This window comes from Photinus pyralis, unplaced genomic scaffold (assembly GCF_008802855.1).
Source record: "Photinus pyralis isolate 1611_PpyrPB1 unplaced genomic scaffold, Ppyr1.3 Ppyr1.4_LG1, whole genome shotgun sequence".
NCBI classification, from domain to species: Eukaryota; Metazoa; Arthropoda; class Insecta; order Coleoptera; family Lampyridae; genus Photinus; species Photinus pyralis.
The window spans coordinates 47362436-47383335 of record NW_022170249.1 but is presented as its reverse complement, the minus strand read 5'-3'; the positions used below and the strand labels follow the sequence as shown (position 1 = coordinate 47383335).

General features: G+C 37.5%; 1 protein-coding gene across 2 annotated transcripts in view; it reads right to left on the bottom strand.

Annotated features, from left to right (window-relative positions):
* Positions 1-7146: 7146 nt before the first annotated feature.
* The window catches only part of LOC116158854, a 51816-nt gene continuing 38062 nt past the window's right edge, over positions 7147-20900 (bottom strand). For both annotated transcript variants that reach the window (XM_031471705.1, XM_031471706.1), the window contains exons 3-6: positions 13882-14025; positions 13559-13755; positions 9375-9597; positions 7147-8749 (exon numbers count right to left, since the gene is read on the bottom strand). In XM_031471705.1, coding sequence (XP_031327565.1) covers positions 7269-8749; positions 9375-9597; positions 13559-13755; positions 13882-14025 — 2045 coding nt within the window. In that variant the 3' untranslated portion in view covers positions 7147-7268. The remainder of the gene's footprint in view (positions 8750-9374; positions 9598-13558; positions 13756-13881; positions 14026-20900) is intronic.

Sequence of the window (20900 nt, the reverse complement as noted above, 5' to 3'; positions counted from 1 at the left end):
ACAAAACTATCCACAATAATAGACCAGATATTACACTTATAGATAAAACACAAAAATCCATTTGTATTATAGACATTGCCATACCCAACACTAACAACTTAACTAAAACACATGCAGAAAAACACCGCAAATACACCGATATAGCTATCGAGCTTAAGACGCAATGGAGAATGAAATCTACTGTTATAGTTCCCATTATTCTTAGTGCTACTGGAGTTATACCAAAGACAATACACCACAATTTACAACTATTAGGTTTAGACAAAAACACATACAGACATTTACAAAAAGCAGTCATTATCAACACATGCCATATTGTTCGTAAATTTCTAAACATAACACACGATACTACATACACAAATGATCCACAACGTATACATGTAAACAACAGCACTCGCTCGCAACACGGTACACAACATACTGTAATATCTCCACCTCTAATAGTAGGGGAGCTAGCACGAAATCCACTGAACGAGAATGATCAAAATTTTAACCGATGGAGTTCCATTTTGCCCTATCAGAGTATGCTAAAATCGATCGTCTGCCGCCTCAGGTCATACGACTTAAGGCGCTGCGGGTACTTCTTGTGCTACCAATTCTGAAAGGTTGTTTTTCGAGAAAATAAGTTATACACTAAATGAAAACGTTGATAATAGCTCTTAAAAAAATATTTAAAAAAATCGCGCACATTTGATAACTCCGTAAAAAAACAATTCTTAGTCGGTTTTTCACGAACTTTCTACGGATATAACTAGGTTACCGTTGGAAGAATGAAGCTGATTTTTTTTTACAGACTAATGATAGGTACAGCCAATGACTATGAGAGTGTTTCTTTTTTAAATTTTTTCTCTAATTATAAGATATCTTATAATGTTAAGATAATAAGATAATCTTGTAATTAGAGAAAAAATTTAAAAACGAAACACCGTTAAGTCATTAGTAGTACCTATCATCAGTCTGTAAAAAAAATCAGCTTCATTCGTCCAACCGTAACCTAGTTATATCCGTACAAAGTTCGTGAAAAACCGACTAAGAATTGTTTTTTTAAGGAGTTATCAAATGCGCGCGATTTTTTTAAATATTTTTTTAAGAGCTATTATCAACGTTTTCATTTGGTGTATAACTTATTTTTTCGAAAAACAACCTTTCAGAATTGGTACCGCAAGAAGTACCCGCAGCAGCTTAAGTCGTATGACCTGAGGCGGCAGACGATCGATTTTAGCATACTCTGATAGGGCAAAATGGAACACCATCGGTTAAAATTTTGATCATTCTCGTTCAGTGGATTTCGTGTTAGCTCCCCTACTATAACCCAAACAAACACACAAATACAACTTACCGAACAAACAAGTACAACAAATGATACAACATATACTACAATCAGAGATTCACCTCTGAAGCAAACCACATTATCACGAGTTCACGACCCATTAGTATTCAACTTGATGGTTGAGTCGAAAGTGGCTAATAGAATACTGATCAGGCACACAAAAATGCGCTGAAGTCCCTTCGATCTCAAACGAGGACTTTGATAATTTTTTTAATATTGGTTTTAATCGCAATACCAACGGAATTGTTATCAATTTCCCCTGTTCCTCAAAAGGTCAGATCTCGATGGTAATTATTATTTGCTATTGGTAGCAGGTAGCAGTATTGTGTTAATAACACCGCGTTTTACTTTACACACTTTAAACCGTTGTTAATAACACCAGTTTATGTTACGTCCGTATAAATAGCCGGTTGAAACCGTTCGATATTGTTAAAACCTTGTTATTTTTTCGTGTAAACGTAGTCTTTATTAACGGCGTTCAATCTTCTTTCGTACTCAGCAATTATCGTTTGTTGTACCAAGGCAATGCAAATATTAATTCATTCTCTGGATGCGTTTCCAAATCAATGTGTCATAGCTTCGTGATATCCTTATTAACAACATTGCAACGCTCCAATTCTTTGATAATGACGACTCACCAATACCACTAGGCTTCAAGAATTACTCTTGCATTCGATTGATGTAATCCAGGGGTCGGCAACCTTTTGGTAAGATGTGGGCGAATGTGTAGTTGTGATCCGTGTGAGGGGCCATCGGGGGGTTTAAGGAGTACGGAGTACCTCCCAAGGGGAGTGGGGTCCGGGGATAGATTAAGAAACGTTGAATGCCGTTCTAGGATGGAAATGATTCATACTTCAAGTTCGTTCTAATGCAAGTCGCAATTTTGCCGTTCATTTTCACATTATTCGAATGTAAAAGTCGGGCCATATATTTAGTAAAATTTAAACCCCTTCGCGGGCCACTAAGAAACGGCGTGCGGGCCACAAGTTGCCCGCGGGCCGCCGGTTGCCGACCCCTGATGTAATCGATTGCGCTACCGCTTTCGTCCAGCTGCAGGCAAACCTAATCCGGAGAAGCACATAGTGCCCTTAGATATTAGATTAGAATTATTTTCCGCATCCGTTTTAGTGATGAGACATGATATAGTGGAATGTTAGAACCTGTGGGAACCCGAAACATTTGTACATGGTGCTCAGGAATTCATGCCAAGGTTCATAGTTTTGATAACGCGAAACCTTAATTTTTTTGAATGGGAACTCCTGTTTGATGATTTTGTTCAGATTTCAGTTAAAGATTTGGCTAGATCTTTGTGTGATTTGTGTTTTTGAGTCATGAATTTTTTCTGGGACTCTTTATATTTCGTGCTTGTTTGGTCGAAGCTTTCAGTGTAACAAAATTAGATGCTTGTTCTGTCCTTTGATTTCATTCCATAGACGAATGGCGGAGGGATAACTTTGTTTGTTTCATTTATTATTCACCTGGATTTCGTTGTGATTTTTGTTTGATATGCTCATTCAGAAAATCGCAGGCGGGTTCCACAGCAATATAGCAATTCATGGCTGTGTTTTCGCACATTCCTTTAAATTGTCTCTGAATTCCTAAAATAATAGCAATCTATCACTATGTGTATCATTATACTGATAACTATAGGTCAAACCCTCGCGATAATGTCAGTTCAATGTTCTCCATGTACCGCAACGATGTGCTCGAAGAACATGAAACTGTTTAATCTACTTATAATTTTGATAACACTCAAGGTATGTATTTGTAAATCTAGCAAGAAGTTAACAATGCCTGTTATCAGCACAGTACTTAGGATATTCCACCTGTCCAGATTCTGATAAAACACATAAGTGGAATAACTTACGCGCTAGATGTAGATCTTTCAAGTACAGTATCGAACATAAAGACAAAGATAGAAGCTCAACACAATGTACCGGTTGATTTACAACGCTTGGTCTTCAACGGAAGAGTACTAGAAGATGATCGAAGCTTGCAAGATTATAGCATAGGAAATGGTGCAACCGTAGCTCTAATCGTGCGGCTGAAAGGCGGAATGGAGCTATTCATTCAACCGTTAAATCGAAGACGTTTTAGTATAATCGAAGATGTGAAGCATAAGATTTTAGAAATATACGGGCATCATATACCGAGTGAACAGCGTTTAATTTACGCAGGAAAGGAACTGGATAACTCAAAAACCGTACAGTTTTATAATCTTCCAAGAGGAAGTATTATACATTACGTTCTATCCATTCGAGGGGGAGTTTAAATATATATTTTTGTGGTAATAAAGGGAAGAATTGCAAGAGATTATATTTTTCTAACTTCGTACCATTTCAACTGATAATTATATGCGCTATTTTTTTTATTTAAATTGTTACTGTTTACTGACCATGGATGGGTAAAAATGGTAAAGAATAAGTATTGTTTAATTGGCAATTGAGGGAAAGTGATAAGCGTAAAGCCACACATAAACTAATTAATGCAAGGGTAAAGACAGTGGGAACAGTAATATATAAGTGAATTCATAGTAGAATTTTTCAAGTCTTATTTCAAAAACAATACAATTTAACGACATGGGGCTAAGGATGCATGTGATCCTTTCGAGTGTACTTGTGATGGTTGTCATTACTCAGGTATTTTTTCATTTATATTATTATTATAATTCTTGATAGAACAATGAAGTCCTCTAGCATATTGCTATCTACAAGTAGTAGTAGATCCATCACATTAATGCAGATGTTTTTTTTTATATGTCTACTGAAGTAATTTTTCAATATTTTTAGAAATGCAATGCCATGATGATTACTATTACATGCGCAAATGATGATCAGGACAGCTTCGCCTTAGATGTTGACTCTCGTGATACAGTGAAAACTCTAAGACGCACTGTCGCAGATCGCATTGGAGCATCTCCAAATGACGTACTTTTGATTTACAATAATCGCGAACTTCAAGACAGGCGCTCCTTAGGTTACTACCATATTCGCAATGGATCTGTGGTTCAAGCTAAGAAATTATCGCCTAGGACTCTGTTTTGATTATTTATTTAAACAGATTGTGTTCTTTTCTTAAGAATATTTCCTTACATAGACAACAATAATAACAGATTGCGTACTTATTACTTCGACAAAAGTATAACTTGGTCCAAATTACAATCTACTGCTATTCCATGGTAAAAAATTCGTCCTTTGTCTTTGACGTCCAAAATATGTATATTAAATACGTTTCCATTTCCATCCTCAAAATAATTAAATACGTTGTGGCATCCGTACAACGTTGCAACATTTAAGTCGGATGTAACACCTTATGTAGGTGAAAGAAAATGGCAAATAAGAGTAGCGTACCGATATAACTTGCAAATGACCATTTCTGATTTTATCTGGAAACTTTTGTGTATAGATTTAAGTGCTAATTGGAAATCACCTTTAACACGCCATAAACTAATATTTACCTACAACTGACTAAAAACGTAACAACGTCAAATTTGGTTTTATACCAATCAGAAGCAACTTCTTGAACTAAATAATTGACTTTAAAACAAAATTGTTGAATTTCGGGAATCGCTCCTAGGCCACCAAGTAAAAAAAAAAACCTAAAAGTGGATGCTTGTTTTGCAAACGGTACAAATATTATTAGAAAGGTCAGAGTTCAATTGAATCTCTGTGAATCAACCTTTAGCACAAATAGGCGGAGGTCAGTTGTGCACAACAACCAGAATATTCAAAAGCGAAATTTGATTCTTCTTCCTTTGTATTTTCTGCTTCTGTTTTTCCTGTTTTTCTCTAGGTTTAAATTTTTAAGTGGTCCCTTTGTCATACACTGGTTGATAACGCGACTTCATCTTCATGTTTGCAGTCGGTAATAGGCGAATATTAAAACAACTGTAACTTCTCTTTGCCTAGGACTTCCTTAAATTATATGTAAGTAAAGTATACGACAATAAATGCATTAAAATCGGTTCTTTAGGAGTAAAACTTACAAAAACCAAAAAATGGTAAGAAAATGACATATTTTCAAGTGCTGTGTCGCTCGCACAGGTCTTTCAATGTCGAAAACTTGGATTTTTCACATCCATATTGATCCTAACAATTTAAAAGAAAAATTAGAGATGACATATCTGATGCACGGAATGCCCATTTTTTGGTCTAATTTGACTGTACTATTCATAGAGGTAAGCAGTAGAATCCAATCAGACATCCCCTCCACTTTTTTCTGACGTCACATATACGGCGCTGTGATTAGCTGTGCCAGTTTGTGGCGGTAAATTTGAGTTTGTGCGAGAGATTTGAATTTCCTGATGTCTGACATTTTGCGTCGATTTTGTTTCCGAGGCCAATAGGGCCCTAATTAGCCGATAATTTTGAAATCGTGCTGTATTGTGGTTCCAAGCTTTTCTGGTAAAAAGTCGATGGCCATTGGCCGACACAGGAGCAGAGTTTCGAGAAATCGAACTCGACCATGACTCGTTAAGCCTTCAAGGTGATAAAGGAAATTTTATCGACACGAGTACTCAGGGTAGTGGGAGTCTGAGGGCCTAGCCACCCCTGCCCACTTAATTTGGTGTCGGACTCTGAGGGGTTGTGAAATTAGCTTGAAAGTGGGAAAAAGAAAGTAGAAATTTGCATGTTATTTTTCTGGTATTTTTTATGGTTCTTTGATCCAGCACTTAGTAGGCCTCGAACTTTGAGGGGTTGTAAAGCTTGAAAGTGGGTAGAAAAACGTAACTTGTGCATTTTATTTTCCTGGAATTCGTTGAATCAGTACGTCTATATACACTACCTAACTAACTAACTCCTATATATAGTGACTCTCCCCTTGGGATACACCTTGTCGGGGTGGTGGGGCTCAGTAGCCACTATTTTCCGTGGTGAAGCTAAGTCTCCTAGCCGGTTAACTGCTAGACTCTATGGCGTTTACCCCTAAAGTTTGGTGCGTAAGCTACCCATTTCCCAGAAATCTGGTTGAGCAGATGACGATATCATTCAAATGATTCATGGAGAAATATTAACGAAAGTATACTCAACGGCTACTCATCAAACCTGATAAAAGGAGTTTTATCAACATGAGAAGCAGAAGTTCTTCCGTACGTTGGAGTTCTGAGGCGTACGAGGTCGACATTTGGTTCTGATTCCAAGCTTTTCTGGTAAAAGGTCGATTGCCATTTGTCGATACAGTAGTAGAGTTTCGATAAATCGGACTCGACCTTGACTCGTTAAAGGTGATAAACGCAAATTTATCGACACGAGTACCTAGCGTAGTGGGAGCCCCAGAACCTAACCACACTTGTCCATTTAATTTGGTGTCGGAATTTTCATAGTTTATAATCAGCACGTGAAAGCTTGATGGGTGCATACTGCAACTATGAAAATTACTACTACTGTTTAGTAGTGACATTTTTGGAAAACTTTTTTCTGACCAATAAAGCGAACGTATACAAGCGCCTATACTTTTTCGCTTGTAACAGGGTAGCAAAGTGACAAGGCAATAGCAAGCGCAACGAAAGGGAGACGAAGATGGGTTGTAAACAATGGAGTTTCTTCTTTCCGAAAGCAGTAGGGGTACAATGGAAACAAATTTCGGTTCAATTCTAAACCAAGCAGATACATTGTGCATTTTCAAGTCGCCAATTTAACGGTACCAAACGCGCCAATTTTTAACGAAGACAATTTCGCACATTTTTTATGTATTTTGAGGAAAAGCTTGAACGATACCTGCAATTCTTATTTCGAGAGCTTCTGCATAAAAATGCGCTTGAATCTAGCGAAGGAGGCGTTTACACATTTGGATGACGTATCTAATAAATAAAAGTACTTCGGCAATAGTTTACTGAACTTGCTACATATTCTAAATAAGAATTATTTACATACGTACACAAATCTGAATGTCAGAATCATAGGATATATACACTAAAAATAAGATACATAATTACTAATTATCTTAGCGTATTATAGATGGCCTCATCCGAATCCGATTGAATGACACTATCGCCGTTCGACCCTAATTTAACGTAACAATAATCGGAATTAGCCTTTTTAGTTCGTTTACAATCACATTTTGGCATACTATCACAATTGCAGGAATCCTCACAAATTTCCGCGTAAATATTTTCATCTTGTTTACCATTTGTCCGTTCACGTACTTCGTCCATCACGTGACTGTATGGTATATCATCGACAATGACGGATGTTCCCTTTTTGCTTTTTGGTAACGATTCCTCGTGCACTTGCACTACGACTGATTGGGTGTTAAGGTTCTTTTTACTCTCGAAAACTGAGAAGTGGCGGCTTTTAATTGACTCAATGATGCGCACGCTGCTACGTAAGTGCTCCGAGTTTGTTAGTAAATTCTGCTTACTGCCGGTCCTCTTTTGCATTTTCGTTTTCACGTGGAATTCTGAGCAAAGTCGATCGGTGATGTAAGAAGACGTGCCATCGCTCTTCGGTAAGGTAGGAATTAAGTCGGGCTTCGTCTTTCGGAGCTTGGCTATATCTTCAGCCGGTTTGATTTCGTCGAAATTGATCTTGGTAATATGAAGACTGGTCGTTAAATCTTTCAGCGAGTGCCCTTGCCTAACGCTGTTTTTTCCATGGTTTACAACTCCGCCTTCGTTTTCGAGAATGCACATTTCGAAATCCACGCTCAGAGATTCGGACGCATTCGAGATTTTTCGATGAAGTTTCTCCTTGAGCAATTTCAGTTGATGGTCGTCTTCGTTTGCATAAATCTGAGTATCCAAACTTTGACATTTTAGTAATGCTGGATTGCCTTTTTTATCGGTGGGGGTTTCCTGTAGATCCATCCTTTTGTTGGAGTACATGAAGCTCGCCGACTTTTTAACCGGGTTGTAACTCTTCTTTCCGAATTTGTCTTCGATTAATTTCGACATGTCTTTATATCGCTCCATGCTTTTTCCTTTTTCTATACCGTCCATCGGATCTTTCATATCTTCAAACTTGCTGTTGGATTCACTACCGAGACCCAAAATCTTAAAGTGTCGGTACCATTTTTTCGGTTTAGGAAATTTATCAATGACCTGTTTTGTTATTAACTGTTTTACGTTTTGTTCTTCATATTTGGCCCGACACGTATCAGTGCATGGTCTGTTCAGTTTTCGACATTCAACACAGGTAATTTGAGGCGTTTGATGCGATGCCTCTAAGTGTATGTTTGGAATTAGTCGCACTTCTCTGTACCAACTGTCCACGTTTTTATGACAGAACGCAAGTGTCGATTGTACACGCTGGGATTTAAATAGCCGACTTTCGGAATCAAATCCCAGGGTGCATTTCGAAATTTTGACCCGGGAGTTCAAATTGATGCAGCTAATTTCGTGCTTGATATCCTCTGATGGCGGAGGCAACGTGCAGGTCACCATTAAAGGCTCTTGAATCTTTTTCTCCAACACAAAGGAATCTGAAAAATAGTTTTCTATAAATCATAGGTTTATGGTTATATAATTTATGGCGTGTGGGATACGGTCGAAGGTGCGACTACATAACGACACCGTCAAGGGACTGTAAAAATTACAACAAAATGCAAGGCTTGCATAATTTACAAATAAGGTATTGAACTATTGTTTCTTTTTCATATTCAATTATAAAGAGATTCGCCACACGCGAACAACTTTCATCTTCTTTTTGAGTGTGGGTGGGTTTAGCCCCACCGTAAAAATTACGGCATGCTTTTCGCAGAAGCTTAAAAACAGTGTACATGGTAAAGGTGTAGTAACTTACAAAATTTATACGCTTGGCCCTGTAATGACATGTTAAATCGAAACTAAAAACATGTAGCATTTTCTTTGAACGCAGCATGTGTTACTCAGATGACAGTAATTTAAATATTAACTGCTATCTCAAAACCACACGGTCGGTCGTACAACTATGTTCGTTTAAAGAAAGTGTCAATATTAAAAAAAAACCACTTCTAGAATATTCGGCAGTTGTCCGATTACAAAATTCGCTTTAGTTTCAGGGAGTGATCAAAGAAATTCCTTTAAAGCATGTTACCTAATGAACGATAACAAGATTCGATTTCTTACCTGTAAATTCTTTGGGTACACCTGGCGGCAAGGATCCACTTAAGAGTTTCACTTTTACGGGCAGTGCGATTCTTCTTAATAAATGTGTTAATTTATACAGGCAATCCTTATCTAATGCTAATGGACCCGTCTTGTCTATAAGACCAGGAAAGCACAATCGAGCCTTCATGGTACTGTAAATCTCGTAAAATTCGCCTTTGGTTGTTAAAGGAACGTATAACTCCTGAAAGTAAAACAGACAATTAGTAATTAATCATACTATGAGTATAATTTTTGGACAGTTTGTAGTTTGTGAAGAGCACTTCGCGGTATTTACCTTCATGTTTAAAATGCAATTTGGGTGGTCCATTCGCACATTTGTATAAGGAATTAGCTCATTCGGTTGACTGCAGTAGTTTCAAGAAGTTATGGTACAAGGAAATGATGTGCATTAGCTTTAATTGTAAATGTGGTTTCGTATCAGGTGTGTAGTAACGTTAATTGGTTATTAGCGATTATCATACTCTTGGGCGATTACGTCTTACAAAATTTACCCCTTCCCTGCAGCTTTATTAGCGCATTTCAAAAATTTAAAAAAAAATGCGCTATTGTGGCCACTTTGTCCGTCCGTCCGTCCTTTATATTTTTATCCCGTTAAGCGTCGTCATTTTATATCGCCATGTGTCTTTTGTAACATTTCAATTTTACAAAAATTCCAAACCAGCAAAAACTGCACTTGGTATAAATGGTGATAATCCATTGAGGAAATGAAATTATTTGATTTACCACAAAACTTTACGACCCCCATAATTGGAGATTGTTATGTATGTATGCAAGAACGATTTTCTTGTAAATTACGAAAAAAATTATCAAAGTCCTCGTGTGAGATCCAGGGACTTCAGCGCATTTTTGTGTGGCAGATCAGTATTCTATTAGCCACTTTTGACTCAACCATGAATAAAAGATCTTGTCGAAGGATACCACATTCCCTTTGACGGTACCCAGTTTCGACGTCCCGTTCACCCGCAATTCGCGTTTGAAGATTTATCTCCATCATCAGTTAGATCTTGTCGGAGGCTACCACATTTCCTTTTTCGGTGCATACTTATACCACATTTTGGTGGATCTCGCTAAAAACCTTCCACAAGATAGTACTTAATTTTTGGGGAGCACTTCTCATTGCTCGAGTTTCTATTGACGACACGAGAAAGAGAGACAGCCATTCGAGATTTACGAAACGTTAAAACGCGTGACAGAATTCGCAACGGAAGGTAAAAGGTGCCCGAAGTTAACTACCTCTCGAAGACGCGCGCGCGCCTTGCAAAAGGTCGTTAATTTTGCCCCTAGGCCAAAAAGCAAAATTCCGCCACGCAGGAGTTGTGCGCGTTTACAACATCTTTCCGACGACACCAATTTGAAAAGAATCGGACAAAAACTGTAGTAGGAGATAGGAAAAAACTGAAAAACCTTCACGTTAGTATACTACGCTCGAGAACGACGCCCAGATGTCGCCAACCCCACATCATGTAGCCATGTCCCCAAGGTTTACAAATTACATGGCCTTGTAGATACATGTACACCCGTTGCCTTTCTACAAGAGTTCTACGCGCCCACATTTGCTGCCAGCCAGCCGACCAGCCAGCCAGCCAGCCAGCCGGCCAAGACATATTTTCCTAGGACATTGACGGAATTTTACTAGAAACCTTTCAGTAATAATGTATAATGTCTTAGAAAGATGTTTTTGATCTGTCTAGCAATTTGAAATTTTTCTTAGGAATACAGAAATCTTTATAAGAACATTCTTTAGGTCGAAAAGGAGTTGAGAAATTTCATAAACATCTCTTTGGAAACCTTATAAGTTCTTGTTGCAAATTTGGGAATTTTTTAGCGCATTTTTGCAAAATTTTTAGCGCATTTTTGCAAAAATTTTTTTTGTAAAAAGTAGCTTTTAATCTCACTTTGGCTGGCTGGCTGGCTGGCTGGCTGGCTGGCAGTAAATGCGCGCCCGTAGAAAAACCCTTGTAAAAAGACAAGGAGTGTACATATAACTATCGGGGCCGTGTAATTAAGAACGTTAGGGATGGGGCTACCAGATTTGGAGTCGACGACATCTGGACGCCATCCCCGAGCGTATTATACTAACCTGGAGATTTTTCAGTTTTTATCTATCTTCTTCTACAGTTTTTCTCCGATTGTTTTCAAATTGGTGTCGTCGGGAAGATCTTGTCAACGCGCACAACTCCTGCGTGGCGGAATTTAGTTTTTTTTTCCTAGGGGCCAAATAAACCACCTTTTGCGCGGCGCGCTTCGAGGGGTAGTCGACTTTGGGCGCCCAAAAGTTTCTTACAGCGCGAATCGCGGTCTCTCTTTCTCGTGTCACTAATAGAAGGTCGAGCTATGTGAAGTACCCAAAAGTTGAATACGATTTTATGCCGGCATTTTAGCGAAATCTACAAAAAGGTGAATTACGAATGAACGGGACGTCGGAACTGTGTATCGACAAAGGGAATGTGGTAACCCCCGACGAGATCTTACTGATGGTGGAGTCGAAACTTCAAATCCGAATTGTTGCGGGTGATCAGAAGTGGGTGTCGACAAAGGGAATATGGTAACCCCCAAAGGATTTTACTGATGGTGGAGTCAAAACTTCAAACGCGAATTGCGAGTGCACGGTAAGTGAGAAAATGGTACCGACAAAGTGAACGTGGTAGCTTTCGGCAAGATCTTATTGATGGTGGAGTCAATATTGGCTAATAAAACACTGATCTGCCACACAAAAATGCGCTGAAGTCCCTTCGATCTCACACGAGGACTTTGATCATTTTTTTGTAACATTTGTATGAACATTTTCCGAAACCTTCTTAGGAATCGTCAGTCTTTCTAGGGATATAATACGTCTGATATATCCAGTTTCCTAGAAGACATCTTGACACTTCTGGGAATTTTTTTTAGTAGTTTTAGGAAACCGCCTTACAAATCATACCTAGTTTTTGTAAGGAATTTACTAGGAGCTGTCTGCATTACGATTCTACTTAAGGCTCTCAATAAATCTTTTTCGAAATCGTCTCGGTACCACAATAAATCTTAGGAATTTTTGGAAAGTCTTCATGGGGGTACCTTTTTGAAATGTACCTAAGCAATACTTCCGGTCCTTATTGGAAAACTTGGCTGTATATCTTCAATTCATGACTCATACTGCATCAATTTATGAGAGGGCGATTATTTATTTTTGTAATAATTAAATTCATTTCAGTCTTGGGTAACAGCTCCTTTGAAGTATGAATTTTCTTTATGTTGCAGTGGTTAAACCTGTGTGGGAACGGGGAATGAATATTGCGGTAAGAGTTTGTTCATAAAAAGCTTTACCGATTGTTTATATTTATTGAGTTTGACTTTGAAATAAATAACATTTGGCGGGTTACCAACTTTCAAAATTGTTTGTTTTGCGGGAAATTCAAACTGACCGCAATACTGTTAGATCCCATGGTTTACCTTCCCATATTAAGCACCAAACAAGGAAAATCATGAATTCATTATGATTATTATTAATTTCTCATTGGTTTTGAAATCTGCCGCCGCCCTCCAAAGGTGTAGCGATAAATTTTCTCTAGGACTACGGTTTTTTGTGGGGAATTCTTTTTGCTCTGCTGACCTATTGCCTTATTTTCTTGTACTTGCATCAATTTGAATTTTTACATCTTTGGAAAATAAGTCGCTTATGGTACACTTTCCCTTATACAGGAGTAATTATTATTTTATTTGTCTGTATTGTTCCTGGTTGTTATCCACCACCTACATAAAGCGACATATACCTACATGTCTTTGAATATAAATTATTTTATATTGAAAGGGATCGGTTGCTTATATAATATGGAATCACACCGTTCAGTTAAGTTTTCAATTACGAAATTAGAAAAGTTGTTGATTGTGTCGCAAATTCATTTAGCGATCGTGCAGGAAATTTGTGCCCCGTCGCGATTTATTACATCCGTTATAAATCAATAGCCCTACAAATATTAAACAAATTACAATTTAAACGGTACCATTTCGGCTTAACATGCGAGAAGATGTAGAACATCGTTAGATTTAGTTCCACTAAACTATATACAGTCGCACTCTACTAATTTCGCAATTTGCTAATGGCAAGACGTTTGAATTAACGGACGACATCGGCAATAAGGAGGCATTAAAAGTCTTAACCGTACCTGATTATTCTGACTGGTAAGCTGCGCATAACGGTTAGCGAGATCCTTATCTCTTGTCGAACGTGAAATTCTAGAAGATCGCGTCGAATGTTTTCCTCCTTCCGAACGGTCCTGGTGCTGAAAAACGGCTCGTAACTGGAACACCTGCCCTCCGCGAATTTGAGTTTTCAAATACTGAGATCTCGCATTCATACCGTCTAGAAAAAGGAATAGCAGAATTATTCGAGCGAAATACGCTAAAAGCACTTGAAAGCCTAACTAATCTAATTCCATTAGTTTGGTTCCATTTGTTGAGTTTCATATCTATTGAATAATAAACTCACCTGAAGAGTCTTGATTGCCCGCAGTGTAGGCAGTGAAAGATTGAATGCTAATAAAACTACAAACTTGTTCTCTAACAAGCTGCAACACCGAAGAATGGGCCACTGCAGCTTTTTCTCCTTTTTCATTTGTTAAGGAGAACCAACCTGCAACACATGGAGAAAGAAGTTATGAAATCATACGATAACAAATGATGTTAATGCTGCAATAGATTTCTTGGTTATGATAAAACGCTCGTAATTAAGCAATTCGTTTTCCACATTCTCGATAAACGTTTGATCATAAATTTTCATCGGAATGCAGTCGAAAAGTTGTTAAGTGATTTGATGAAGTCTTAAATTGTTGCCATTATTTGAGTTTTTTCATGTATCTAGTACTCTAGAATATCGGAAAAATTCCACTATTACCACGAAATAAGACTACAGTGACACTTAAGCGATTAGTATACTACTGGTTTCGTTGTGTTGTGCGTCCGCCCGTCTTTCCGCATGATAAGTCGAGACCGAAAGAGAATTTTCAATTCATTTTACTGAAGATTATTTTCTCACAAATGCATCACCACTCCTCATTCGTTATCTTTGAAGCAGAATCCATCAAGTAATTTTCTATGTGAAGGCAGTAACGACGGCTCTCTTTTATATGGGTGGGTGATGACACAAAGAGCTCATTTTAAGGGAAATAACAGGTATAACATTATTGGTACATACATTTTAATTGCGTTGTTAACTGTGGTTTTTGGACTGAACGTCGCACGAAGGGGCCTAATTTTCTTCGCTTTAGTCTCAATAAGACACTAATGGAAACTAGTATAGAGGTGGTCACTCGAGACAGACGAAAGCGCATTTTCCCCGCACAGAATCAGTAATAACAACGAAAACAACGAAAAAGCTTAAGCTGGAGGACTAGTAGTGGTACAGATGGATCGACAGACGGACAATAGCGTTCATACAATAGTTTTCTGTTGAGATAAAACTGCGCGATTTTTTTTATGTAACCAAATCAACCCTTGGAAATTGAATATGGGAATCTAATATCATAATGGGACAATGTGATATCTCAACGAGTTTTCATTACATTCATGGGAGCTTGTTGTCTAGATTTTTCTCCAAACGCTTATTATGTGAAGCTATATTGTTGTGCACGCGGAGTTCGTTCCCCCGGGCCAAACTGTTAACCAGAAGTTCTACTTGGAAGTTTTGAAAAAGTTGAGGGAGAGTACCCGGAAGAAAAGGGCAGATCTTTGGGACACACGCGATTGGTTCTTCCATAATGACAACGCGCCGGCCCACACCGTAAGGCAGTTTTTGACCAAAAACGGCATGACACCAATTGTCCACCCTCCCTACTCACCGGATCTAGCCTCCTGTGATTTTTTTTGTTCCCCAGACTAAAAGGCACTTGAGAGGAAAGCGTTTTACCACTGTGGAGGAGGTAAAACAAAAATGGCTAGAAAGCCTAAAAAAACATCCCGATAAGTGAATTGAAAAAACGCATTGAACATGATAGTGTTGTAGAATTTCCTTAATTTATTTATCGTGGCGTATTTACTACACTATTCTATATGTATACTGGTTACAATACACCAAATACCGAATCACTCAATAAAGTTATGTTTTCTAAAAACAATAAAAATCATCTAAGTTTTTAATTGTTTCTTCATAAAAAAGAAAAACTTTTCAGTTTAAGTGGATGTGCCATAATAACAATGAATCAAATGTACCCCCGCACCCGATTGCTTCCGCGCTTGCTGACGCGGAATCAAAACCGTATTCGCGCGTGGAAATCCAAGGAGGCAGGGCCGGTGAAAGGCTATTTGGCGCCCTAGGCGAGATGTTCTCAGCGCGCCCTTCCTCAGGTTATTCCTAGGTACAGTGCCGTAACTAGGCATTTTTCGAAGCGGTGCCGGATCAGGTTTTGGCGCCTTATCACTTACCATTGAGCTCTAATTGATAAAACACCGTACATTTTTGAGAGAAACTTTACACGAAATTTTAAAAGCACTGCGCTACTTAAATTTTAGAAGAATGCTTTGAATAATGAAGTCTTTCACTCAATGAAGAATAGAAATACATTTATTTATATTGTTTCCAATTCTCGCGTCAAATTTAGCTATGACATAGGGTACAAGTCGTAGAAATGATTGCGTCTTAGAATAAGGGTGCAAATGCTGGTCACACTAATACAGCGACTATTATATAGATCACAAATAAAGTATTAGGTATTACTATTAGTTTAAATTTGCAGCCTTTTCCTACCGCTGTAACTTTGTTCTACAAGGGCCATTCAGAAAGTAGCAGACGGTTTGGAATAAAAAGTTAAGAAAGTGTAAGAAACAACTTTTATTATACTTATACATTTGGAAGCTACACTCTTAGGCTATTTTTCAACATAGTCGCCACTCATATTGAGGCGCTTATCATAGTGTGGTACAAGTGTTTTGATTCAAACTTTGTATACCTCCGCCGTCTGTGGGAGCGTCAGAAGTGGGTACCGACAAAGGGAATGTGGTAGCCCCCTGACAAGATCTTATTGATTGTGGAGTCAAAACTGGCTAATAAAAGTACTGATCTGCCACACAAAAATGCGCTGAAATCCCTTGGATGTTCCGTGCATTCTAAAGGACCGTAAATTTAGATTTAATTATATTTCACTGCACCCTGTATTCGTCGTTAGCAAATTATTAGAATTTAACTGCCGTTCTTGTCTTTTATGACTGGCCTATACTGTACACCGCGATGCCCATTCCGACTTAGTGCCCTCGGTGCTTCAGCGCCTCCGGCGCGCCCTCCCCATGCAGAGCGCGCTGCCGCGGCACCTTTGGCACCTACCTAGTTACGCCACTGCCTAGGTACCAGGCCCAGGCAAAAAATAGAAAGTGGCGTTCATAAATACTTTATTGTGTTTTCGCTGAAAGATGTTGCTTAATTTTGGCGCCCTCTGAAGCTTGGCACCCCAGGCAGCCGCCTATGTTCGCCTTGTGGTTTAACCGGCCCTGCAAGGAGGGTTTGAGTCTGTTGAGAAAAGATCGAATGGACTATTATGGACGCAACCTGCGAAGAAGGCGAAGACTGTTGTATTGGCCGGGAATTGTTTTTTTCCACAAATAACGAGGTGTCAAAGCGCGCGATTATAAGCACTTCCAGACGAAGATCTCGGAGTTGGACAAAGGCTGGGCTGTAGTGCGTCGAGTTTCGGGGGGACTACGTCAAAAAGTAGATGATATTATGACCATGTATTAATGTTATTTATTGCAAAACAAGGAACTTATCAAGAGTCTTAGATGTAAAACTTGGTAACTTAGAACTGAAATTATTCGGCAGGGTATTTTACGATTTCTAATTCAACCGCAATTAGTTATTTGCTATTTTTATCTCATTTTCCATAAATAAAAAATGCCCTATTATGGTTTCAACGTACTCATTACTTTAAAGATTCAACCTTGAAAAACAACCTCGATTTTAGTAGGCCAATTATATTAGACACAAAAAAATAGCCCCACTGGCCACTTGCAATAAATGCGGTAATTTGGTAATATATTGAGAGAGTCCATCTACGTCAAACATTCCAGATTTGCAACTGTGAATCGACAGCCAAAAAGCAGTGAAATTTTGCATTATTTTTGGCGTTTCAAGGAGGAAAGACTTTAACCTGTTTTATTCACACTTGAACTTTAACAGAGGCAGACGTCACTTCTATCCGAGCTTCTATCTAAACCATCTGTCGCTATTAAAGCTAGGCTTAATATCGTCTGCCATAATGTATTTGAAATAGTGACAAAAAGAGGAATTTTTTTTCATGTATGACTTTTATATGGTCCTCATTGTATAGTTCAGGGAGTGTTTTTTTCCCTACATCATAGGGCCTCTGTCCCTCCGTGGCTCTTATGGTTTAGTTGATCTTCAAAATAGTGACTTTTTTAACGCCGGCCGTTATAATACTGCCACTTACAACTAGCAGGCGGGTGATTTTGTTACTAGTTTTGAACGAACTTTCACTCTGTATTGTCCAATATTTTGTCGCTTAGGGTTTAGGATGTACGCTACTTTCCGATCTATTCATAAAGCGCATCTTAAGACCAAATTGTAACCCAAGGTCCCGCATCTGCCAAACCCGTGTAAGTATTTCATCACTCAAAATGTAATTAGAGAAATTAACCTCAGTTTTTCAAGTAAACGCCAAAACTAGGCACTCGGATACAATTTGGTATATGACATAAAAATAAGGAGTAATAGTAATATTAAAAAATAATAACATTAATAGTTTTTCGTCCCATTTTGACCATAATACCTAGCTAGATGAACAAACCATAAGTACAATGGAATCTGTCGGAATAAATAAAAAGACATTTGTGCATTGAAAAACCCATTTTAAAAAAATGCCGTTTAAAACAAATTTGGCAACCTCCTCCAAATTAGAAATAAACTACAACTGCAATTTTAGGTCAAATAACAATTCCGATACTTTGGATAAAAGTCACAATAATTTTTCTAAAAAAGAATTTTAGGTCTTTTAGACTCGGCGTGCAATGATGATTTCATATTTAACTCACAGATTGGCGTAAGTACGTCTTGTAGCAGTTTAATTATATTCAATGTGATGTCCGTATTAGATAGAATAATTTGTTCACTTTCCTTTGTAAGGAATTAAAGGTCGCAATAAAAGTAGGTACGTAAAAAGTGTCGCTTTTTGTGGCATTCAATTCTCTCATTAATTAATTAATGCGCAAAGATGATGCATCGCAAATGTTTCAATTAGCTCTACTGTTGCACGGTGCGCCCACTTCTAGCAAAATACGCGGTTTTTTTATTGGTGTAAGCTAAATAAATAATAAATTAAACAAATAAAGCAAACGAGCTTTTGGGTATGGGTACAGCTTGACATTACAGATGGACAGACGGACAGATAGTAGGTAGATAGAGATTTCTAACTTACAGTGTTAAAAATATTAATTACCTATCATATATTTAGACTGTCTCCACAAATTGATAATTCTGTCACACCGTAAACACAATATTCTTTCAAGTTTGTTAGACTTTGCTTTAAAATGACTAATTTTTGGAGAATACTTGATTTCATTAGGTAGAGAATTACGAATATTCCGGCCATTGAAATCTAGTGTTGTTCGGACATATGCCTGAAACAAGTATAAATTGTGTACAAATATTATGAAGATAAAGCGCATTTTTTTAAACCAAAATAGCTTAGTAAATGCTTGGGTTATACGGTTATGCTATATTTATCGATTTTTACCTTCTTCACCGATGATTAATAGGCATTTAAAGGCCGCCTGGCATACGTATTCAAATTCTACGGAATAATCAAGCCCTTAGAGAAATTCTCCGAAATGTTGCATTTCTCTTTGCAGGTACTTTCCTCCAACCTAACCTAACCTATTATTGCAATTGTACGAATTAACGAACGAAGCATACTCCGCTGTAGCAATTATTTCACTTTTCAGTATTTATTTGCTTGGTTTTTCGACTCTGGGTATCAAAACCGGAGAACTGATGTTTGGGGAATTTTTTTAGTTTCTCGATTACGTTTTAAAAATGATTTATTCACACCCATTGAAATAACTTGCCTAACTGTATTTGTATATTATATTTCATCCATGAGCGTCCAACTAAGGTTTTTTCACGGAGCAGAAATTTAATTCTAAGAAGCTAAAAAACCGCATATTATACACAGTTCATCAGCTTTTATTATAGAAAATAACTACATACACTGTGTGAAAATAGCGAGTGGATAAAAGTTCGAAAATAGAAAAAGTTTTAAAATTAGAATTCCATTCTTTTAAATGTTTTATGTGTCTGTGCAATTTGTACATGGAAACACTAATTCGTCAGCGTGGAATTTTTATTATTAAAAAATTGTGTGAAATTTTGGTACATGTTGTACATTGATGCACGTTACAAGAATTACCTACTGATACATTAGTAAGGTGTTAACTTCTAACATACTTTTAAATATATATTCTTCTATAAGAAACAGTAATTGAACAACGGTTTTTAAATTAATATCTATTTCAATATTCGCTTTTTATTGCATTTATTACTTTTCGTAATAGTATAAACCACAATAATTCGAAATTGATTATAATTTGATGCAGCCTAAGATTCCAAACGATTTCACAACTATTACACAACCGCATCTTGACGAAGGCGTAATATCCTGTTTTTTCCTTAAACACGTTAAGCCTACAACTATTTGTATTAGTCTGCCTTTTTTAGTAAAATATAATCGATAAAAAAATTATTTTACATAATGCATAGCTCAACCCGACATTCTTGTATAAATCGATGAACCTGCAAGTTTGACCAGCAGGGAATATTTAGAGCATTTCGAGATTAGATTCACTTTCGATGATCTCGCAATTTTAAAGATTCTGCGACGTTTCATTAGCCTAGTATGGAAAATAGTCTTTGATATTTCACATCCTATTATTTTTAAAACAATAGTGTCCAATTTAAATTTACTATGAGAATATTTGTAATAGGCAAGGTCGATGAAACTAGTTTTGAACAAAATGTCACTAAATACAAATGATTGTCTTGTGTTAAAATAAAATTATAGGCTATTGTTCTACAAGCAGAAATTTCCTTTACGTTTGTAAACGACACCTTGAAGTAGCGTTAATACAGTTACAAAATTAATAGTTATTACTGTCAGTTGAGATAAGAATATCGTGCTAATAGAGTACTTATTAGGAAATGCAATAAATTACTTAGGTGGATTGTTTTACCGGGATACCAAGGATTAAATTATGGCGTGGTTTTATCTTGTATGGACTATCTACCTACTGATCATTTTAGAAAAGAAGGCAAGTTAGAACTTCTAATTTATTCTTGATGTCATATTGCCGTAAGTGTAATTGGGAAAATCATCCGTTCATCCCCTAGTACACTCACTCGCTCCAGAGCTCCCAATTGGTTGGAGATGTTAAGCATATTGTAATTTTGTCATTGGACAACTAAAAGACGCGGTTTTCCTCAAGGATTCAATGATGGCGCACGCGTGGACT